At 45.9% G+C, this 24974-nt stretch overlaps 1 protein-coding gene across 2 annotated transcripts in view; it reads right to left on the bottom strand.

Annotated features, from left to right (window-relative positions):
* Positions 1-16728: 16728 nt before the first annotated feature.
* RAD51C (RAD51 paralog C) overlaps positions 16729-24974 on the bottom strand; it is a 74785-nt gene continuing 66539 nt past the window's right edge. Inside the window, exon 9 of one of the 2 annotated variants that reach the window (XM_060757045.2) lies at positions 16729-17683. In XM_060757045.2, coding sequence (XP_060613028.2) covers positions 17675-17683 — 9 coding nt within the window. In that variant the 3' untranslated portion in view covers positions 16729-17674. The remainder of the gene's footprint in view (positions 17684-24974) is intronic. The other variant, XR_009630261.2, reaches the window with a different exon arrangement.

Genomic DNA, 24974 nt, shown 5'->3' with positions numbered 1-24974 from the left:
AAAGCTAAATGACGAAAAGCTAAATGACAATACAGAAAAAGGGGAAGAAAAAGGGAGGGAAGGGGAGAAAAAAAGGGAGGGAGGGAAAGAAAGAAGTAAAGGGAGAAGGAAGGAAGGAAAGAGGTAGAAAAGGAAGGAAGAAGGTGGGAAAGAAAAAGGAGAAAGGAAGGAAAGTTAGAGAAGGAAAGAAAAAAGGGAAGGAAGGAAAGAGGGAGCAAAGGAAGGGGGGAAGATGTAGAGAAAGAGGGAGGGAAGGGAAGGAAAGAGAAAAGGAAGAAAAGAGACAGCAGAAGAGAAAGAAATAGGGGAAAGGAAGGAAAGAGAGAAGGAAGGAAGAAGAGAAGGAAAGACAGGAAGGAAGGAAAGGGAGTGAAGGAAGGAGGGAAAGAAGGGGAGAAAGAGGGAAGGTTGGCCACAGCTTACTTACTTTACTTAGGCGATCCCTCGTTGGACGAGTAAGATGGTCTTCCGTTATGGATTTCCTTGTGGGTCCGTATGTGGCTGTGGAGCCCTATTCTTGCTCTGCATCTTCTTCTGCAGTAAGGGCATTGGTTTCCAGGTGGAAGGCGGTCCCGGTCGGGGTTGGCTTGACGCGCCTTCCTCCTGGCACGTTTCTCTCTTTCACCCTCCACTCGTGCCTCCTCGAATTCTGCAGCACTGCTGGTCACAGCTGTCCTCCAGCTGGAGCGCTCAAGGGCCAGGGCTTCCCAGTTCTCAGTGTCTATGCCAGAGTTTTTAAGGTTGGCTTTGAGCCCATCTTTAAATCTCTTTTCCTGTCCACCAACGTTCCGTTTTCCGTTCTTAAGTTCAGAGTAGAGCAACTGCTTTGGGAGACGGTCGTCAGGCATCCGGACAACGTGGCCAGCCCAGCGGAGTTGATGTTGGAGGACCATCGCTTCAATGCTGGTGGTCTTTGCTTCTTCCAGTCTTTGCTTCTTTGTCCGCTTGTCCTCCCAGGAGATTTCCAGGATTTTCCGGAGGCAGCGCTGATGGAATCGTTCCAGGAGTTGCATGTGACGTCTGTAGACAGTCCACATCTCACAGGCATAGAGGAGGGTTGGGAGGACAATAGCTTTATAGACAAGCACCTTGGTATCCCTATGGATGTCCCGGTCCTCAAACACTCTCTGCTTCATTCAGAAAAAATCTGCACTTGCAGAGCTCAGGCGGTGTTGTATTTCGGCGTCGATGTTGACTTTGGTGGAGAGGTGGCTGCCAAGGTAGCGGAAATGGTCAACATTTTCTAATGCTACACCATTAAGCTGTATCTCTGGCATTGGAGAGGGATTGGCTGGTGACTGCTGGAACAGCACCTTGGTTTTCTCAATGTTCAGTGACAGGCCGAGCTTCTCGTATGCTTCTGCGAAGGTTGTCATCAGCATACTGGAGTTCTATAACAGATGTATAACAGATGGCCACAGCAATGCATGGCGGGTACAGCTAGTCTATATAAATAATAATATAATGTTCGTTTGTGGGATTAACATAACTCAAAAACCACTGGACAAATTGACACCAAATTTGGACAGAATACGCCTAACAACCCAATGAGTGACCATCACTCAAAAAATTGATTTTGTCATTTGGAAGTTGTAGTTGCTGGGATTTATAATTCACCTACAATCAAAGAGCATTCTGAACTCCACCAACGATGGAATTGACCAAACGTGGCACGCAGGACTTCCAGCAGAAAGCACTAGAAGGTTTTGGTGGGCACTGACTTTGAGTTTGGGAGTTGTAGTTCATTTACACCCAGAGAGCACTGTGGACTCAAACAATGATGGATCTGGACCAAACTTGGCACAAATACTCCATTTGCTCTAATATAAACATACATGGAGTTTGGGGGAAATAGACCTTGACATTTGGGAGTTGTAGTTACTGGGATTTACAGTTCACCTACAATCAAAGAACAGAATTGGGGCGAACTTCCCACACAGAACCCCGAAGACCAACATAAAATACTTAAGGCCATTGAGTCCAACTCTCTTCACCAGGGCAGGAAAATGGAAACAAAGAGGAAGGAAGGAAGAGAAGAGGTAGAGAAGGAAAGAGAAAGAGGAAAAGAAAAAGGGGGAAGGAAAGAAAGAGGTAGGGCAGTATAGTGTTTGGGGAGGACATTGGCAGGGTTCGGGCTACATTATAACCTGAAATGTACCTTTGGCATCTCATGTTGACTGGAACGTTGTACACGAAGCATATATTTTAGAACAGTGTGTCGGGACACAAGAGTGTGTCGCCTCTATAGAGAAAGGCTGCCTGTCAGGAGGACACAGTTAAAGCCCTCCTGACAGACGGCCAGTCAGCTGCAATTCAAAAGCTTCCAGAGAAGGAGACTCCACTGGACTCCCAGGCAGTTTCTAGAGTTGCAAGGGTCCCCCAAAGGGCATCTAGTCCCGTGCCTTTCAGCCGGGCAGGAATGCACAGTGAAAGCCCTCCCGACAGATAGCCATTTAAAAACGTCCAAAAAGGTTTAATCACTACAGAAGTGCACAGTACTGGTGCTGTTCAAGTGTTTGCCTTCCTGGGAATAAATATCCCAATGTCTGTCCTCATATTGTGGATTCCTAGGCTTCATGCGTGTGCCGTGTAGCCAGACAACCAGTCATTGCACAGGCAACGTCAGTGTCGCTGTCCTTCAGAAGACGGATGAGAAATTGCTATTGGAGCCTGAAGGAATTATCACTCTGGTTGAGAACGATAGCAGGCAACACTATCCATGCGATTTAGAAAGACTATAAAAAGGTTTTACATCTGTTGATTAATGATAATCTCCTCCAGGCATCCGAGTCTGATTTTGTTGTGCTTTTTTTCATTTTTAAATCCAATAATAATGATTGGAGACACGTAAATGAAATGTGGAAGCCCGACACAGCTGCAGTCTCCTATTTCACGCTGGATTATGTCTAAAATGAAGTCAATTAGCCACGGAAATGGCCCCGTGTTTTCCTGCATCTGTAGGGCTCAGCCTTGTTTTTGATGGATTCTCCGCGGTTCCTGTGAGGTGTTGATCTGCTCTGCCTTTCTCTGCAAAGGTCATCCCAGTAACACAAGAGCCGTGGCTCTCCGTCTGAAGATTTCCTGTTGCCTTTGGTGTTACAAAGGTCCAGTGTCAATGTAGACTGCGGCACCGGCAACATCCTTTCCTGGGAAGGAAAAAGAGAGAGGCCTCGCTATTGATCTGTTGCAAGTAACGTGTGCTCATCAAGGAAAATGTGGTTGAGTCAGACACCCCAGATACGAGGGTTGGAACTTGTCCCCTGGGCAACGTCCTTGCAGATGGCTAATTCTCTCACACCAGAAGCAACTTGCAGTTTCTCAAGTTGCGGGGTGAGCTCCTGTCTGTCAGCTCCAGCTTCCCATGTGGGGACATGAGAGAAGCCTCCCACAAGGATGGTAAAACATCTGGGCAATGTCCTTGCAGATGGCCAATTCTCTCACACCAGAAGCAATTTGCAGTTTCTCAAGTCACGGGGTGAATGCCTGTCTGTCAGCTCCAGCTTCCCATGTGGGGACATGAGAGAAGTCTCCCACAAGGATGGTAAAACATCTAGGCAACCTCCCCTGGGCAACGTCCTTGAAGACAGCCAGTTCTCCCACACCAGAAGCGACTTGCAGTTTGTCAGCTCCAGCTTCCCATGTGAGGACATGAGAGAAGCCTCCCACAAGGATGGTAAAACATCTAGGCAACGTAACCCTGGGCAACGTTCTTGAAGACGGTCAATTCTCTCACACCAGAAGCAACTTGCAGTTTGTCAGCTCCAGCTTCCCATGTGGGGACACGAGAGGAGCCTCCCACAAGGATGGTAAAACATCTAGGCAACCTCCCCTGGGCAACGTCCTTGAAGACGGCCAATTCTCTCACACCAGGAGTGACTTGCAGTTTGTCAGCTCCAGCTTCCCACGTGTCTGTCAGCTCCAGCTTCCCATGTGGGGACATGAGAGAAGCCTCCTACAGGGATGGTAAAACATCTGGGCAACATCCCCTGGGCAACGTCCTTGAAGACGGCCAGTTCTCCCAAGCCAGGAGAGACTTGCGATTTGTTTGCTCCAGTTTCCCATGTGTCTGTCAGCTCCAGCTTCCCATGTGGGGACATGAGAGGAGCCTCCCACAAGGATGGTAAAACATCTGGGCAACGTCCCCTGGGCAACGTCCTTGAAGACGGCCAATTCTCTCACACCAGGAGTGACTTGCACTTTGTCAGCTCCAGCTTCCCATGTGTCTGTCAGCTCCAGCTTCCCATGTGGGGCATGAGAGAAGCCTTCCACAAGGATGGTAAAATATCTGGGCAACGTCCCCTGGGCAACGTCCTTGGAGATGGCCAGTTCTCCCACACCAGAAGCGACATGCAGTTTGTCAGCTCCAGTTTCCCATGTGGGGACATGAGAGAAGCCTTCCACAAGGATGGTAAAACATCTAGGCAACGTCCCGTGGGCAACGTCCTTGAAGACGGTCAGTTCTCCCACACCAGGAGTGACTTGCGGTTTGTTTGCTCCAGCTTCCCATGTGTCTGTCAGCTCCAGCTTCCCATGTGGGGACATGAGAGGAGCCTTCCACAAGGATGGTAAAACATCTAGGCAACGTCCCCTGGGCAACGTTCTTGAAGACGGCCAATTCTCTCACACCAGAAGCGACTTGCAGTTTGTCAGCTCCAGTTTCCCATGTGGGGACATGAGAGAAGCCTTCCATAAGGATGGTAAAACATCTAGGCAACGTCCCGTGGGCAACGTCCTTGGAGACGGCCAATTCTCTCACACCAGAAGCAACTTGCAGTTTCTCAAGTCGTGGGGTGAAATCCTGTCTGTCAGCTCCAGCTTCCCATGTGGGGACATGAGAGAAGCCTCCCACAATGATGGTAAAACATCTAGGCAACGTCCCCTGGGCAACGTCCTTGAAGACGGCCTGTTCTCTCACACCAGAAGCGACTTGCAGTTTCTCAAGTCGCGCCTGACATGAAAACAATAAAATCTGTGTATCATCTATCAATCTTCCTATCTATATATCAATCATGTATCTGTCAATCATTATCATCAATCTATCTACCATCTATTACCCCCTATTGTGCTTCAGTATTTATATTTACGAGGGTTGGAACTTTAATAGTGGCAACTATTTATTTACCTATAATACAAAAGTGATACATGCCACCAAGTTTTACAGTCCTCCAATATAGTCGCCAGCATTGTGTACAACCCGTTTCCAATGATGTGGAAGTTGTAGGACACCTATTGCAGTGTCCATTCTGTTGATTGTTTGAATGGAGCAGTCTCCTGCTGCAAGAATCTCTGGAACAGTCCTGAAGCAAATGCCACGAAGTGGTTCCTTCGTTTTAGGAATTAAGTCAAATTCACAAGGGCTTAAGCCTGGGGAGTCTGGTGGATGGTACAGCACTTCTCAACCCCATCGATGGAGCAAATCAGCCCCAGCTTGCGCTGCATGTGGCCGAGCATTGTCATGCCAAATGATAGGGGCGTTCTGCAGAAAGTGTTGCCGTTTTTTTCTCAAAGCTGGTCTGAGATGGTGTTCCTAAAACTGCGCATTGACGGTGATGTGGGGGAACTGTATGCGTTAGGATGACACCATCCCAGTTGTACACGAGAATCTAACTTTCACATTTCTGAGGTTCTGACGAAATTTCAAACTTCGTGGTGACCCGTAATGATGCCATTCGTTCGATTAGCATTTCAGTTCTGGCTTGTACGAACTGGCCCAAGTCTCATCCAGCGTAATGATACAGCCTAAGAAAGCCTCTCCTTCGCGCTCATAGTGCTCCAAGTGGGTACGAGCAACATCGTATTGTAGCCATTTCTGCATTTCCGTCACATGATGTGCAACCCATCGTGAAGCAATTTTTCTCATGTCCAGGCGTTCCTTCAGAATGCACAAATCTTGTGTTTTGGGGCAACTCACGAATCGTATGGCATCGATCACTGTCTACGAGTGCGGCAACAGCATTCACCTCCGCTTCGCTGATACTAGGATGGCCTGGCTGATGCGTGTCTGCCACATTTTGGCGTCCTTCATTGAAGGTTTTTATTTATTTATCTATATAAATAAAAATGTAATGTTCGTTTGTGGGACTAACATAACTCAAAAACCACTGGACAAATTGACACCAAATTTGGACACAATACACCTAACAACCCAATGTACGTCCTTCACTCAAAAAATTAATTTTGTAATTTGGTAGTTGTAGTTGCTGGGATTTATAGCACACCTACAATCAAAGAGCATTCTGAACTCCACCAATGATGGAATTGAACCAATCTTGGGACACAGAACTCCCATGATCAACAGAAAACACTAGAAGGGTTTGGTGGGCATTGACCTTGAATTTGGGAGTTGTAGTTCGCCTCCATCCAGAGAGCACTTTGGACTGAAACAATGATGGATCTGGACCAAATTTGGCATGAATATTCCATATGCCCAAATATGAACATAGGTGGAGTTTGGGGGAAATGGACCTTGACATTTGGGAGTTGTAGTTACTGGGATTTATAGTTCACCTACATATTGTGAAAGGTCATTCTGAACCCCACGAACGACAGAATCGGGGCAAACTTCCCATACAGAACCCCCATGACCAACGGAAAATACTTAAGGCCATCTAGTCCAACTCCCTTCACCAGGGCAAGAAAATGTAATCAAAGCCCTCCTGACAAAGAGCCATCCAGCCATAGATATAGATAGATATATATGATTCACACACAGAGAGAGATAATACCAGATTTGAAAGGGACCCCAAGAAGGACAATTATATGTTGCATGTTTCAGAGTAGGCAAACCAGACAATCTCCACATCAACACTGATATAGAAACAAGAAAAAATACTGTTTACCCATAATCATAAAGGAATTACATATATTAGAAACCATTACTTTATTTTCCAGATCACCAGACTGGGCCACAGCAACGTGTGCCAGGGGACGGCTAGTTTACTATATTTATATACCATCCCTCTCAACCGGCAGGCAACTCGGTGTGGTTTACAGTTGGTTCCAAGACCATAAAATACAATTTCAATACAATAAAAACAGTCAGATAATAAAACCATAGCAAATCAATAAAAACATGTATCATTAGGGTCGCCTTGTTAAAAACATTGTCCAATCACATCATCCAAACATTCCATTTTCCTATGTCTGTTACACTGTATTTGCAAATGTCTGCTCAAAAAGCCAAGTCTTGACTCTTTTCTGAAATGTTAAAAGGGAGGGGGCTGATCCGATATCCTTAGGGGGAGGGTGTTCCATAGTTGAGGGGCCACCACTGAGAAGGCCCTGTCTCTCGTCCCCGCCAGCCGTACTTGGGACCGAGAATAGGGCCTCCCCAGACAATCTTTTACCCACCTTGCTACTGTTCTCTAAGTCAATGCAGACAACCCCCGCAAGCTTCTTGAAGACCTTGATGACACTGTCATGCTATAATAATAATAATAATAATAATAATAATAATAATAATAATAATGTCTTGTCAAAGGCTTTCATGGCTGGAATCACTCAGTTCTTGTGGGTTTTTTCGGGCTGTATGGCCATGTTCTAGAGGCATTTCTCCTGACGTTTCGCCTGCATCTATGGCAAGCTTCCTCAGAGGTGAGGTCTAGACCTCACTTCTGAGGATGCTTGCCATAGATGCAGGCGAAACGTCAGGAGAAATGCCTCTAGAACATGGCCATACAGCCCGAAAAAACCCACAAGATCTGAATAATAATAATAATAATAAACCTTTATTTATACCCCGCTACCATCTCCTGAAGGACTCGGTGCAGCTTACAAGAGGCTGAGCCCAAATACATCAGAAAAACACAACAACAACAACAATACAATAATAAAAAACAAAAAACTCAAACAAAGCAAAAGCATTTACAAACCTGTGGTACGACCTCTGGCACATTCAGTCTCTATCCAACTCTGTTCTTGTTTCTAAAACATCATGACAAACTTACTTTGGGCTGCAAGCTAATACGAGGTTCAGTTCTTCGTGTCACTCCGCATGCGCATGATGTAGTAAGCGCGAGCCTTTTTGCTCAGAGGTAAAGTTGGTATGCAACTAATGTGTGGTATGTGCGACATTCTTTGGTTTCGTTGTGTGGTGTCTTTACAGCAGTGTTGCCACTATTAAAGTTCCAACCCTAGTATAACTGATTCATATCTGATATTATGATCCAGAAGGGCATTAGCAATTATTATCACAGAAGATAATCCAAGAGTAGAGAAGATATCGAGAAAATACGATGATAGGCAGCAAAGCTTTCCTTTCCCTCTCATGATACTTGAACCCAGGATCATCTGTTGAAGCTGAACAGAGACAGATTCAAAACAGATAAAGGAAGGATTGCTCAATGCAGAAAGCTGCTAAATTGTGAAATTCATTGCAGTAGGAAGTGGCTCGGCAGCATTAAGAGGAAACAGGATAACTTTTCAGGGACTTCTAATTTGGAGTGCTGTATGTAACCTCCAATCACACGCCTCTGCAAATTGGGTCCTTGGTATCAACTGGGGATCCACTTGCTCTCTGTGGATTTTGTCATCCCGTTATATAAAATGGCATAGCAAAATGATACCCCTTATGTGAAGTGATAAAATCAAGTTTTGCTTTTCAGGTGATAGTGAACATTAATTTATTGAAAAGTCATGCCAGACTAATCATAGAATCACAGAATCCTAGAATAGGAAGAGACCTCTTGGGCCATCCAGTCCAACCCCATTCTGCCAAGAAGCAGGAAAATTGCATTCAAAGCACCCCCGACAGATGGCCACCCAGCCTCTGTTGCAAAGCCTCCAAAGAAGGAGCCTCCACCACACTCCGGGGCAGAGAGTTCCACTGCTGAACAGCTCTCAGAGTCAGGAAGTTCTTCCTCATGTTCAGATGGAATCTCCTTTCTTGTACTTTGAAGCCATTGCTCCATTGCGTCCTAGTCTCCAAGGCAGCAGAAAACAAGTTTGCTCCCTCCTCCCTATGACTTCTCACGTATTTATACGAGGCTATCATGTCTCAGCCTTCTCTTCTTCAGGCTAAACATGCCCAGCTCTTTAAGCCGCTCTCATGGGGCTTGTTCTCCAGACCCTTGATCATTTTAGTTGCCCTCCTCTGGACACTTTCCAGCTTGTCAACATCTCCCTTCAGTTGTTGTGCCCAGAATTGGGTAGCATGACTTCCCCGGATCTAGACACTGAAATACAACACTACCTGAGCTCTGCGAGTGCAGCATTCTTCCAAATGAAGCAGAGAGTGTCCAGCTTGTCAACATCTCCTTTCAATTGTGGTGCCCAGAATTGGACTCTGTGATTCCAGGTGTGGTCTAACCAAGGCAGAATAGAGCATGACTTCCCTGGATCTAGGCACTATCCTCCTCTTGATTCTGGCCAAAATCCCATTGGCTTTTTTTGCCGCCACATCACATTGTTGGCTCATGTTTAACTTGTTATTCACGAGAACTCCCAAGATCTTTTTTCACATGTACTGCTCTGATCTGATCTCTTTTTTCAATAGAGTTACAAGCTGGGTAGATGCAGAGAACGCTGTGGATGGAGTGTATCTGGATTTCAGGAAAGTCTTCCTTTGACAAGGTCCCCCATGACCTTCTGGCAAGGAAAGTAGTCCAACGTGGGCTAAGCAAAACTACAGTTAGCTGGATCTGTAATTGGTTAAGTGAACGAACCCAGGGGTATTCTCCCCAAGGCTTCCTTTTCATCCTGGAAAAATGTGACAAGTGGAGTGCCACCAGAAGCATCGGATATTTTTCAGACAAGAGGACCACTTCCATCTTCTGTCCTGGTCTTGGTCCTGCTCAGGATCTTCATTAATGACTTAGATGAAGGGTCAGATGAAGGATCATCAAGTTTTCAGATGGGACCAAATGGGGAGAGAGAGCCAATACTCCAGAGGACAGGAGCAGAATTCAAAACGGTCTTCAAATGGCCCAAACTAACAAAATGAAGTTCAACAGGGACAAATGCAAGATACTCCACTTGGGCATAAAAATTGAAATGCAAATAGACAGAAGGGGGGACGGGGCCTGGCTCAATAGCAGGACGTGTGAGAAAGATCATGGAGTCCTCGTGGGGAGGAAGGTGAATATGAGCCAACAATGTGATGCGGATGCTCGAAAAGCCAATGGGATTTTGGCCTGCATCAAGAGGAGTCTAGTGTCTAGATTCAGGGAAGTCATGCTCCCCATGCTCTATTCAGCCTTGGATAAACAACACCTGGAATACTGTGTCCAATCCTGGGCAACACAGTTGAAGGGAGATATTGACAAGCTGGAATGTGTCCAGAGGAGGGCGACTAACATGATCAAGGGCCTGGAGAACAAGTCCTATGAGGAGCAGCTTAAAGAGCTGGGCATGTTTAGTATGAAGAAGAGAAGGCTGAGGGGAGACATAGAATAATAGAATCTTAGAGTTGGAAGAGACCTCATGGGCCATCCAGTCAAACCCCCTGCCAAGAAGCAGGAAAATTGCATTCAAAGCACCCCTGACAGATGGCCATCCAGCCTCTGTTTAAAAGCTTACAAAGAAGGGGCCTCCACCGGGGCAGAGAGTTCCACTGCTGAATGACTTTCACAGTCAGGGAGGTGATGAGGGCCATGGATCAAGAGATGAGGGGAAGTCATAGGGAGAAGGGAGCAATCTTGTTTTCTGCTGCCCTGGAGACCAGGACACGGAAAATGGCTTCAAACTCCAGGAAAGAAAGAAAGTTCCACCTGAACATTAGGAAGAACTTCCTGACTGTGAGAACTCACAGCATTGGAACTCACTCTCTGCCCCGGAGTGTGGTGGAGGCTCCTTCTTTGGAGGCTTTGAAACAGAGGCTGGATGGCCATCTGTCGAGACTGCTGTGAATGGGATTTTCCTGCTTCTTGGCAGAATGGGGTTGGACTGGATGGCCCATGAGGTCTCTCCCAACTCTAGGATTCTATGATATGTTTTAAAAAAAATTTCAAGCCATGGACGGATTGATATGTAGATGCAGAATCCATTGTCTTTCTCCTCTTTTGCTGGTGGACTTTCCATGGGATTCTGGTGACTTGATAGTGACCCTAGAATGGTCTTTATTAAGTTCTGAATATGTGTTTCCTATCCTGGATCTATATTGGCAGTAGAAAGAGGCTTTTCTCGAACAGGGAAGAAGCGACTAATGAATGCACTTAATTCATTCATTGACTTTTCTTTTTAAATTCCCAAATGGCTGATAATAGTCAAGAAAGATGATCTCTCCGCCTGATGCGCTTGTGCGTTTTTTCATTGCTGTGGGACTCCCGGTTGGTTTTTGCTGCAATAGACTTGCACAGCTCCTTACCTGGAAGCTTGTTGTTTCTGCTCTCTCACAGAGTTGATGTGAGGATAACCGTCTTCGGGAGAGCCATGTGTGCCACTTTCAGCTAATTGGTGGAAAGAGAGAACGTAAATGGAGCTAATAAATAAATGAGGATAATAAAATAATGATGATATTGCCCTTGTTTCGATACCACAGACCAAAAGTCAGCCACTCATGCCAGCCCTTAAACTGTGCTATTTAAAGAGACCGCACCCTTGTTAACTATAAAAGAGTGTTTCTCAACCTGGGGCTCCTGAGGGGATGTCAGAGGGGTCATCAAAGACCATCACAAGAGAGTATTTTCTGTTGCTCATTGGGGTTCTAGTTGGGAAGTTTGGCCCAGTTCTACCATTGGTGGGGTTCAGAATGCTCTTGATTGTAGGTGAACTATAAATCCCAGCAACTACAACTCCCAAATGTCAAGGTGTATTCCCCCCAAACTTTACCAGTGTTCAAATTTGGGCATATGGAGTATCTGTGCCAAGTTTGGTCCAGATCCATCATTGTTTGCGTCCACAGTGCTCTCTGGATGTAGGTGAACTACAACACCCAAACTCAAGGCCAGTGCTCATCAAACCCTTCCAGTATTTTCAGTTGTTCATGGGAGTTCTGTGTGTCAAGTTTAGTTCAATTCCATCGTTGGTGGAGTTCAGAATGCTCTTTGATTGTAGGTGAACTATAAATCAGAGCTTTATAAACAAGCATCTCGGTATCCCTACGGATGTCCTGATCCTGAAGCACTTCCTGCTTTGTTCGAGATTCTGGAAGACCTGATACAAATTCCTCTTTAGCAACTCACTGGGTCACCTTGGGCAAGTCACACATTCTCAGCCTCAGAGGAAACACATGACAAGCGTCTGAACAAATCTTGCCAAGAAAACCCAGTGTCGGATTCATGTACGGTCACCACAAGTCAGAAACAACTTGTGGGCACAAACATCTAGTTAAGTGGTTCCCAACCTGTGGTCCATGGACCAACAGTGGTCTGCAAGAACTAAAATATGGTTCACATCCTCACCATTACTCCCCTTAGGCAATCCCTCGTTGTCTGAGTAGGATTGTTGTCCAAGATCGGTGTTCTGGTGGTGGGTCCGTAGGTGATTGAGGAGCCCTATTCTTTATCTGCATGTTCTCCCACAGTGAGGGCATCAGTTTCCAGGTGGAAGGGGTTGGCTTGACGTCCTTTCCTCTTGGCACGTTTCTCTCTTTCACCCTCCATTGGTACCTCTTCAAATTCTACAGCACTGCTGGTCACAGCTGACCTCCAGCTGGAGTGCTCAAGGGCCAGGGCTTCCCAGTTCTCTGTCTATGCCAGAGTTTTTAAGGTCGGCTTTGAGCCCATCTTTCAATCTCTTTTCCTGCCCACCAATATTATTTTCCGTTCTTGAGTTCGGAGTAGAGAAACTGCTTTGGGAGACAGTGGTCGGGCATCCAGACAATGTGGCCGGTCCAGCGGAGTTGATGGCGGAGGACCATCACTTCAGTGCTGGTGATCTTTGCTTCTTCCAGCACGCTGGCGTTTGTCCACCTGTCTTCCCAAGAGATTTGCAGGATTTTTCGGAGGCAGCGCTGATGGAATCGTTCCAGGCGTTGCATGTGACGTCTGTAGAAGTAGTCTTGGTGGTTGGTCTGTAAATGACTGTAGAGACGCATTCTGAGTCCGCGTGGTCTTTCTTTTGCAGTGAGTACACAGGACAGGGTTGGGAGGACAGTAGCTTTATAAACAAGCACCTTCTTCTCCCTACGGATGTCCTGGTCCTCAAACACCCTGTGCTTCACCATTACTACACTGTTGCAACGAGAGCGATTGGTCTCATGAAACCCTTATTAAAGATGGTTTTCTGTAGGTGAGCAGATGGTGACTACTGGATGGCGTATGTTCTGTATCAGAAACTAGAGCTGATGTGGTCTATCCAATGCAATTTTCTGAATCAGCACCCCAAATCACCAAACCAAATCTCAACTAATTCGTCACCCTTTTGGTACTAATGTTGGTCAACGTGGTCCCTGGTCAAAAAAAGGTTGGGAACCACTGATCTAGTTCGATAGAGGACTAGGAAGAAAGATAATCCAGGAATGCATGAAAAGACTTTGAAATCAATAAAAGCTTCTTTCTCAAAGGCTTTGTTTCCAGCACCAGCAAATACTTCTGCCAGAAAAACAAATCTTGTTGGTGTGGTCGCTTCTAAATCTATTGATTCTTATTAAGCCCAAATTGGCTTTCAAGGTCAAGTGCAAGGACTGGTGCTGAAACTCGGTGTTGCCACATTACGTCAGATGATGTTAAGTGCCCCATGTGGAAAGGCTGCATCATAAATAGTGCATATTCAAGTGCTTTAATGGGCCTAAATGGTGTGTTCACATATTCCTCCCAGAATAGAAAATGAAAATAAATGTGTAGCTTGCTTCCACAGTTTAGTTAAGATGACATGCTTGGATTTATGGTGGTGGTGGGTGGGTTTTGTCCTGTTTAAAACAAAGAGACTAAACCAGGCGGAGGCTCCTCGCTCCAGGCAACCTGTGATGTAATTCAGGGGGAAACTGTAGAATTAATTGATCACAGCATTGTATTATGTAAATAATAACAATAGCAATATACTTTATTTATATTTCGTCCTATCTCCCCAAGGTTTTCCCCTGACATTAAGTCCTGTTGTGTCCGACTCTGGGGGTTGGTGCTCATCTCCATTTCTATGCCAAAGAGCTAATGTTGTCCGTAGACACCTCCAAGGTCATGTGGCCAGCATGACTGCATATAAATAAAGTATATTATTTATATTATTATAATAAAATAAATATTATTATTAGGGCAGATTACAGTACACCTATATGGCCAACATTCAATGCCGTTATACAATTAACAAAGACAGACAGTACATAAACAGGGGGAAAGGCTTCCCATCTTTTTCCATCTCCGGCACCTGGAGGCTGTGCTTGACTCCGGCCACTGGGGTGTGTGTGTGTGTGTGTGCTGTTGCTCCATCTTTCATGCCGAGGAGCTTTGTTGTCCTTAGATGTTCTCCCAATTGAATCGCTGGCATGTCTGCATAGGCACCTTTTATTATCTCCCCCCCCCCCCCCCAAAGCGGTACCAATTTATCTACTCACATTACTGTTTTCGAACTGCTAGGTGAGCAGAAACTGGGCTGATGGTTGGGAGCTCACCCCAACCCGGGCTTGAACTGTCAACCTTTTGATCAACAAGATTTTCTGCAGTTGGTGGTTTACTTATTTAGGCGATCCCTCGTTGGACGAGTAAGATGGTCTTCCATGATGGGTTTCCTTGTGGATTCGTAGGTGGCTGTGGAGCCCTATTCTTGACCCACATCTTCTCCCACAGTGAAGGCATTGGTTTCCAGGTGGAAGGCGGTCCCGGTCGGGGTTGGCTTGATGCGCCTTCCTCCTGGCACGTTTCTCTCTTTCACCCTCCACTCGTGCCTCCTCGAATTCTGCAGCACTGCTGGTCATGGCTGACCTCCAGCTGAAGCACTCAAGGGCCAGGGCTTCCCAGTTCTCAGTGTCTATGCCAGAGATTTTAAGGTTGGCTTTGAGGCCATCTTTAAATCTCTTTTCCTGTCCACCAACGTTCCGTTTTCCATTCTTAAGTTCAGAGTAGAGCAACTGCTTTGGGAGACGGTGGTCAGGCATCCGGCCAACGTGGCCGGCCAACGTTGATGGCAGAGGACCATCGCTTCAGTGCTGGTGGTCTTTGCTTCTTCCAGCACGCTGACGTTTGTCTGCTTGTGGTTTAACCTGCTGTGGTAAAGCCCACCCCGAATAGAAGGTGCTGGGGCTTGTAGCCATGATTTCAATGTTTGTAGGAGGGCTAATCCCTCCTTTGGCCATGGAAGCCCACTAGAAGGCCTTGAGCAAGTCTCAGTCTCTGAACCACAGAGGAAGGCAATGGGACATTTCCCCTGTATTTTTGGGAGCTTGGTTTGCATGTCTTTCCCTAAGAAACTCTGAATCCACAAGGTCACCTTTGGTCTACAGCAGTGGTTCCTAACCTATGGTCCATGGACCACCAGTGGTCTCCAAGAACGAAAATACGATCCATGGACTCAACATTACCATACTGTTGCCTTGAAACCACGTGGCAGCGAGAGTGACTGGTTTTGCGAAACCCTCTTATAGTGCCAAGGCAACGGGAATGTCAAGAGGGGAGAGGCTGACTATGTCAAGAGGGGAGAGGCTGACTATCCATGTAATATAGATGATTAAATATGATTTTCTGTGGGCGAGCAGATGGCGACTATTGGATGACATGTGACCTGTATCAGAAACTAGAGCTGATGTGGTCCAGGTAAAGGTAAAGGTTTTCCCCTGACATTAAGTCCAGTCGTGTCCGACTCTGGGGGTTGGTGCTCATCTCCATTTCTAAGCCAAAGAGCTAATGTTGTACGTAGACACCTCCAAGGTCATGTGTCCAGCATGACTGCAAGGAGAGCCCTTACCTATTGTTGTACTCACATTTGCATGTTTTTGAACTGCTAGAGTGGCAGAAACTGGGGCTGACAGTGGAAGCTCTAAACAACTTAAAATGGGCAAAAAAGGTACCTGGCACACACCGAAGAGGCCCTAAACAACTTCTAAATGGCACCAAATGGGCAAAAACGGCACCTGACACACACTGAAGGGGCTCTTCAGTGTATGCCAGGTGCCTTTTTCCCCATTTGGTGCCATTTAGAAGTTGTTTAGGGCCTCTTCGGTGTGTGCCAGGTACCTTTTTACCCATTTGGTGCCATTTAGAACAGTGTTTCTCAACCTGGGGGTCGGGACCCCTGGGGGGGTCGCGAGAGGGTGTCCGAGGGGTCGCCAAAGACCATCATTGGTGGCGATCAGAATGCTCTTTGATTGTAGGTGAACTATAAATCCCAGCAAGTACAACTCTCAAATGATAAAACCAGTCCCTCCTCCCAACCCCACTAGTATTCAAATTTGGGCATATTGGGTATTTGTGCGAAATTTGGTCTAGTGAATGAAAATACATCCTGCCTATCGGATATTTACATTACGATTCATAACAGTAGCAAAATTACATTTATGAAGTAACAATGAAAATAATTTTATGGTTGGGGGTCACCACAACATGAGGAACTGTATTAAGGGGTCGCGGCATTGGGAAGGTTGAGAACCACTGATTTAGAAGTTGATTTGTAACCCTTCTGGTACTAATGTTGGAGAATGGTGGTCAAACTGGACCCTGGTTAAAAAAAAAGTTTGGAATCACTGGTCTACAGGCAAGTAGAAGACACATACAAACATACTTTGGCATGGCTGTGCTGTTGCACGCTGGGCCTGTGCATAAGACTGTAGACAGGACATAAATTCTGTGTGCCCAACGGGACGCCGGGGCTGCCTCAGATTAAAGGCCTTTGGATTTCCTTAAAACAGAGTCTTTAGATTGCTTAAAGGTTCAACAATGTTCTTTATTAATGAAAACAAACAGGTACTTTAAAGCTTTCTTAACAGTCTATTGGCTCTGTCAAGCTTGTCCACAGGGAACAGGCACTATCTTCAGAACTGTATTTTAGCTAATGGGGAAATCCTTAACTTCTAATCTGGGCAGTCTGTCTTTGCCTCTGTTGGTGTGGAGCCCCTGCACCCGGTACCAACTGCTTCTGGCTTCCGTGAGCGACCCTTACCAAGCAGAGCTTTGTAGACTTCCAGGGGAAAAGGAGTTCAGGTTTCAGAGATGGCTGGCTGAAGTGCTGTGAGACCGGATTCCCTCAGCAAAGGAGCTGTAAGGTTGTATATCTCCCGGCCAAGCCGTTGGCTGTATATCTCCCTGGCCAAGCTGTAGAAGACGAAGCTTTCTACAGGAGCTCTTGGTTTTATGTCCTGTGTGAAAGGCTTCTCTGTGTGGACTGAACCCAAAATGGCACCTATTCCCTCCAAAAACCCAAAAAGGGGGCGGGAGCAGGGAACCTAACTATAATTGACAGGTGGCTTGCCCTATGATTGCAGCTAAAAGAAGTTACCTATCTGCAGAGTCCCTGAAACTTAGGACTACAACAAACATTCAATGCAAAGCAAACAAAATAGGAGCTCCTGGTACAGTTGTACTTGCACAATGGCATTCATCATTAGTTCAATGGATCTATCTATGAACACTTCCTGGAGTCGGGATCCGAGGGAGGGGGGACTAAATCAACCCAAGGTAAGCATTCTGGAACTCACCTTTTGTTATGAGACAAATTTGGAACCACGGAGCTTCCGTTTCGAAGGGGGCCGACGCCTTCAAATCCAAATATCATAAGCATATTCAGAACCGTGCCAGTTTTATTTTTAAGCATATGTTGCATTTCTTTCCATCATCGAGACATGCTCAAACCTTTTGAACTGTGCGAAGCTTCAAATCTCCTGCAAAGAGTGACAGGAAAAGCAGTGTCAAAAAACAACATTCCACTCCCCAACCTACATTCCATATTGACTAGTTGTTCTCTCTCGTCGCACTATAAATAAATAGACATTTAATGTAAGGACTGTTTCTTCCTTCTGTTTCCTTTTGGATGAGCCACCAAGTTATGCAGGAAGCTTCTAGTCGAAGGCAGAGAACAAGGCACAAAGTCAAATATTATGGCGCAGGATTTTGTGTGGACTAAAAGGCCACTTGTTATCCTCAAGTTGGCAGGTATGTAGAATCATAGAATCAAAGAGTTGGAAGAGTCCTCATGGGCCATCCGGTCCAACCCCCTGCCAAGAAGCAGGAATATTGCATTCAAATCACCCCTGACAGATGGCCATCCAGCCCCTGTTTAAAAGCTTCCAAAGAAGGAGCCTCCACCACACTCCGGGGCAGAGAGTTCCACTGCTGAACGGCTCTCACAGTCAGGAAGTTCTTCCTCATGTTCAGATGGAATCTCCTCTCTTGTAGTTTGAAGCCATTGTTCCGCGTCCTAGTCTCCAAGGAAGCAGAAAACAAGCTTGCTCCCTCCTTCCTGTGGCTTCCTCTCACATATTTATACATGGCTATCATATCTCCTCTCAGCCTTCTCTTCTTCAGGCTAAACATGCCCAGTTCCCTAAGCCGCTCCTCATAGGGCTTGTTCTCCAGACCCTTGATCATTTTAGTCGCCCTCCTCTGGACACATTCCAGCTTGTCAATATCTCTCTTGAATTGTGGTGCCCGGAACTGGACACAATATTCCAGGTGTGGTCTAACCAGAGCAGAATAGAGGGGTAGCATGACTTCCCTGGACCTAGACACTAGGCTCCTCTTGATGCAGGCCAAAATCCCATTGGCTTTTTTTGCCGCCACATCACATTGTTGGCTCATGTTTAACTTGTTGTCCACAGAGGACTCCAAGACCTTTTTCACACGTACTGCTCTCGAGCCAGGCATTGTCCCCCATTCTGTATCTTTGCATTTCGTTTTTCCTGCCAAAGTGGAGTATCTTGCATTTGTCACTGTTGAACTTCATTTTGTTAGTTTTGGCCCATCTCTCTAATCTGTCAAGATCGTTTTGAATCCTGTTCCTGTCCTCTGGACTATTGGCTATCCCTCCCAATTTGGTGTCGTCTGCAAACTTGATGATCATGCCTTCTAGCCCTTCATCTAAGTCATTAATAAAGATGTTGAACAGGACCGGGCCCAGGACGGATCCCTGCTTCAGGCACTCCACTTGTCACTTCTTTCCAGGATGAAGAGGAAGCATTGGTGAGCACCCTCTGGGTTTGTCCATTTAACCAATTACAGATTCACCTCATGGTAGTTTTGCCTAGCCCACATTGGACTAGTTTCCTTGCCAGAAGGTCATGGGGGACCTTGTCGAAGTCCTTACGTAGACACATGGCAGGAAATGGAAATTAATGTAAAATTAATTACAGTGAAAAATGAAATGAAAAGCATTGCAAAATACAGTGTCAACTGCTTCTGTTGCCTTAAATCCTCTATGGGGTGCGTACATTTTGTACTGGCCCTTTGCCCCATTTATCCAGCGTTAAGCTAATGGCACTTGATTTATTTCGTTTTATAGAGTCCCACCGCTTTAGCAAATTGCCAACTCCAGACAAACCTTCGTAGCCTCATAAAAATAAATCACGAATGTAATTACTTTCCACCGCAGCTGAATAATACTAGTTAATTAGGCCCTTCTATGCCTTTCCCGTTCCCAGCTCAGCGGAAGCAACCTCTGTCGGCTCGCAGCACATGTGAACATGCGCATGCACCACCGTGCGCTTCTGTTCTAGGCCATCCTGGTTATTTTCTTCTCATTTACCGTGCAAATGTTCCAGAAGGTGATTTACGCGGGTTGAATGGAAAATAATGCCTCCACCTTCGTTACTTGGGTTTGGATGAAACCTGTTTTTCTTCTGTTGCATCTTTCTGTGTTGCCAAAAATACGGTACAAAATTTCCAGGACATTTGAAACATGGGGTTTTTTTTGGCGGGCCAGGGGTGGAATTGCAGATTGTGGTGGAAATAATGGGACTGAACAGAAGTGTAGCATTGGATTCTGGTTGAAGACAGCAGATATTCTTGGTAATTTAAAAACCCTTGTGCGAGTCTGGCTTTCCAAAACTACTTCCACCACAACCCAGAGTCTTTCCTCACTAATGACACTTTCTCTGTACAGGATTAAAATACGAGGGTTGAATGAAAAGTAATGCCTCCACCTTCATTACTTGGGTTTGGATGGGAATATTTTAATAAATAAAACGCAGAAAAAAATCCCTTAACTACCACTATTCACTTTTCCACAAAATCACCAGACAATTGGATACATTTCTGCCAACAATCATCATCATCATCATATTTAATTACTTATCGCCCTCCATCCGAGAATGCTCTAGGCGATTTACAGCTAAATTGTAAAAGATAAAATACATACATACAGAAATTAAAAATTAACAGAGATCAAATGCTCTAGTAAAAAGCCAGGTCTTAAGTGCTAGAGTAAAAGGCCTTAAGTCACACATGGCTCTCATATAGGGCGGCAAGGAATCCCATAAGGCAGGGGCAGAAATAGAAAAAACCCTGCGTCTGGACAATGAAAAAAATTTCTGAAGCCATCACGGAAGAAGTTGTTTCCGCAACCAGTGTCTCACAGTTCTCACAACGTCTTCATCAGAAGCATAATGATGTCTCCGCAGATGGAAGTCAGACGGTACGGAATCTGGACTGTGTGGAGGATGTCGTATGGTGCTGAGATCCAGTCTCTGAAGTTTCACATCTGTGTGCTTTCATTTCAAGCGTCGGCATCCTGGCTACCCATCGTGCACAGCAATAATGTGACCTACACGTTCTTGTGAAATGCTGATTATCCTTGAAATTTCTCTCTGAGTGATACGACGATTGTCCTGAATCAATCTGTCAACCTGTTGCTTGTGAAACTCGGTGGTTGCTGTCACAGGACGTCCAATTCTTTATTTGTCATGCAAGTCAGATGTTTCCACCTCAACATCCTTAAACTTACTCACCCAGCGAGGCACAGCACTCACATCAACACAATCACCATAAACAGCTTGCATTTGCTGATGAATCTCCTTTGGGTGACACCTTCTGCTGTCAAGAATTCAATGACTGCACATTGCTTAAGTCGCATTGACCGCCATCTGTGCAGGGTTCCATACTCCATACTTTAACAACACAATGCTAAGGCTTGCTACCAAAATGGAACTGTAGAGGAGAGTCTACTGAACAAGCCAGTACCTGCCGCATACAAGTACTGCCATCTGTAGAGAAGTTACGAAGGTGGAGGCATTACTTTTCATTCAACCCTTGTACAGTCAGCCTCTCCCACCAACTCAAGCTCTTTCAAGGAGCGTCCACCCACCAAAATCCGACCTAATTCAGGTTTGCATCCGAAAACCACCACAACAATTCTCGCCAAGGCTGCTTTAACAACATGCATTATACTACTTTGGGATTTCAGTACACAACTGCAAGACAATCTTTGTGCCAAGCTCTATCGTAGGCATGGGCAAACTTTGACCCTCCAGGTGTTTTGGACTTCAACTCCCATAATTCCTAACAGCCTCAGGCAGAAATTCAAAGATCGGGATAAATTGAATTTGCTCGTGAAGAAGGGAGACAAATGGATAAACTGATGCAGACAGTCGGAGATTAGGAGACAAAGAACAGAAGCATTCAGCTGGAGTGAAACACAACATAGAAGACAATAACCAGAAAGAGTTTTGACAGGAAATAGACAAATGAGAAGCACTCAGATGTGGCACATAGAATCATAAAATCATTGAGTTGGAAGAGACCTTGTGGGCCATCCAGTCCAAACCTCATTCTGCCAAGAAGCAAGAAAATCGCACTCAAAGCACCCCCGACAGATGGCCACCCAGCCTGTTTCAAAGCCTCCAAAGGAGCATCCACCACACTCCGGGGCAGAAAGTTTCACTGCTGAACGGCTCTCAAAGTCAGGAAGTTCTTCCTTATGTTCAGATGGAATCTCCTTTCTTGTAGTTTGAAGCCATTGCTCCCTTGCGTCCTAGTCTCTAGGGCAGCAGAAAACAAGTTTGCTCCCTTCTCCCTATGACTTCTTCTCACATATTTATACATGGCTATTATGTCTCCTCTCAGCTGTCTCTTCTTCAGGCTAAACATGCCCAGCTCTTTAAGCCGCTCCTCATAGGGCTTGTTCTCCAGACCCTTGATCATTTTAGTTGCCCTCCTCTGGACACATTCCAGCTTGTCAATATCTCTCTTCCTTGGTATCCACCTCTCCACCAAAGTCAAAATTGGCACTGAAATACAACACCGCCTGAGCTCTGCAAGTGCAGCGTTCTTCCAAATAAAGCAGAGTGTCCAGCTTGTCAACATCTCCTTTCAACTGTGGTGCCCAGAATTGGACACAGTGTGATTCCAAGTGTAGTCTAACCAAGGCAGAATAGAGCATGGGTAGCATGACTTCCCCGGATCTAGACAATGAAATACAACACTACCTGAGCTCTGCGAGTGCAGTATTCTCCCAAATGAAGCAGAGAGTGTCCAGCTTGTCAACATCTTCTTTCAACTGTGGTGCCCAGAATTGGACACAGTGTGATTCCAGATGTGGTCTAACCAAGGCAGAATAGAGCATGGGTAGCATGACTTCCCTGGATCTAGACAATGAAATACAACACTGCCTGAGCTCTGTGAGTGCAACATTCTCCCAAATGAAGCAGAGAGTGTCCAGCTTGTCAACTTCACCAATGCTGGACCTGGTACCCAGAACCCCCATGACAAAAAAATAATATTGGAGGTCTTTGGAGGGATTTATAGGCATTTACTTACAACCATTGCTGTTGACAATTTGACGTTTCAAATATAAGTTAGGATTACTGGAAGGAAAACTTAGCCCAAGGCATTAACTAGTAAACCATTTTAAAAAATCAATAATCTATAATATATCATACATGCCTTTAAATCAAGCTCCTTGGGGGAAAAGGAAGCTTCAAAGCCTCCGTATGCAATATCATAATAAACTTGATATGTGTGTGTGTGGGGGGGGAATCCCACTTTGCGTTCGGATAAGAGCTATCAAGAGTAATCCATGGATCCCTTTGAGAAAGCTGACACCACAACTCCCCCCAATCACCATCCTGTTTTCCATGAGGCTAAGCAGGCGTGCCCACCCAGTATGTCAAACGCCCTTCTCAGCTGGCACCGCTCGGGCGTCAGCAGCTATTATTCCCAGAGGAAGCCTTTTGCTTGTTGACATCACCCACGGTATGCTCCTTTTGTTTGCCTGTATCTCCTGCACCAAAATCGTTTCTCTGAGTCACCGCTCAAGCCGTCGTCTCCCTTGCTTTTGTCTCATCCCGGCAGGAAAGCTCTCCCTGACTCACGGATTCCGAAATTTGACAGTGTCTCGTTCCCAAAATGGAACCCCTGCATATATTATCGGAAGCTGCGATCATCAACCTGCTCCAGAAAGACTGGCTCCATTTCTATTTTTTTTTTTTTTTTTTGTAAATTAAGGCAGGGTGCTATTTATTTATTTACAGTATTTATATTCCGCCATTCTCACCCCAAAGGGGACTCAGGACGGATCACAGAACACATAAAGGGCAAACATTTAATGCCGTTATACATTGACAAGACAGACAACTACATAGATAGAGGCATATAGGCTTTCCCATTTTCAGCATCTTGGAGGCTGTGCTTTGTTCCGGCCACAGGAGGTGCTGTTGCTCCATCTTCCCTGCTGAAGAGCTTTTGTTCGTAAAATTCCTCCTTTATGGAATAGCCAAGGTGTCTTTAAATACCTCCCCGCTTAAAGCGGTACCTATTTATCTACTCACAGTTGCTGTTTTCAATCTGCTAGGTCTCCAGCAAAGGATCACTGCCTTGTTGCAACGCTGGAGCTTGAGCACCTCAATGATGCCACGAGCGAAACCATGAATGGACACCCAAGATGGGATGGTCATGGCAGAGAGGTCAAACCAAGCGTGATCCCTGGGGAAGGCAATTGAAGGAAGGAAGAGGGGCCAACCAAGGACAAGATGGATGGATAGGATCCTTGAAGGGACTGGCTTGACTCTGAAGGAGCTGGGGGTGGTGATGGCCGACAGGGAGCTCTGATGTGGGCTGGTCCAGGAGGTCAGAAAGAGTTGAAAGCAACTGAACCAATAAACAACAACATGAAGTCCTTTGGCCATATCATGAGAAGACAGGAAAGCTTGGAGAAGAGAATGATGCTGGGGAAAAAGGAAGGAAAAAGGAAGAGGGGCCGACCAAGAGCAAGATGGATGGATGGGATCCTTGAAGTGACTGGCCTGACTCTGAAGGAGCTGGGGGTGGTGACGGCTGACAGGGAGCTCTGGCATGGGCTGATCAAAGAGGTCACAAAGAGTTGGAAGCAACTGAACGAATAAACAACATGAAGTCCTTTGGCCACATCATGAGAAGACAGGAAAGCTTGGGGAAGAGAATGATGCTGGGGAAAATGGAAGGAAAAAGGATGAGGGGCCGACCAAGAGCAAGATGGATGGATGGGATCCTTGAAGTGACTGGCCTGACTCTGAAGGAGCTGGGGGTGGTGACGGCTGACAGGGAGCTCTGGCATGAGCTGATCAAAGAGGTCACAAAGAGTTGGAAGCAACTGAACGAATAAACAACATGAAGTCCTTTGGCCACATCATGAGAAGACAGGAAAGCTTGGGGAAGAGAATGATGCTGGGGAAAATGGAAGGAAAAAGGAAGAGGGGCCGACTAAGGACAAGATGGATGGATGGTATCCTTGAAGTGACTGGCTTGACCTTGAAGGAGCTGGGGGTGGTGACGGCCGACAGGGAGCTCTGGCGTGAGCTGGTCTATGAGGTCATGAAGAGTCAGAAGTGACTGAGCGAATAAACAACAAATCTGCTAAGTAGGAAGAAGCTGGGTTGAAGGTTAGGAGCTCACCCTGACCCGAGCTTCGAACTGTCAACCTTTCGATTAGCAAGATTGATGATTGTAGCTGGTGGTTAACCTGCTGTGCTAAAACCCGGCTCTGTATTTAACCTCAATGTCTAAGCATTAAGCAGAAATTTTCAGAATAGAAAGATCAGGATACTCTTCCCTCACACCTCCTCCTTAACCAATTACAAATCCACCTAATTGTAGTTTTGCCTAGCCCACATTGGACTAGTTTCCTTGCCAGAAGGTCAGGACTAAGAAGCAGGTCAGAAGCGGATCCCAACTCCAGAGTGCTTGAAGGAAATAATGGCTCCAAGC

The sequence above is a fragment of the Anolis sagrei genome, chromosome 11 (assembly GCF_037176765.1).
Source record: "Anolis sagrei isolate rAnoSag1 chromosome 11, rAnoSag1.mat, whole genome shotgun sequence".
Lineage (NCBI taxonomy): Eukaryota > Metazoa > Chordata > Lepidosauria > Squamata > Dactyloidae > Anolis > Anolis sagrei.
The sequence above is the reverse complement of the archived record's forward strand: the minus strand, read 5'-3'. Positions and strand labels throughout refer to the sequence as shown.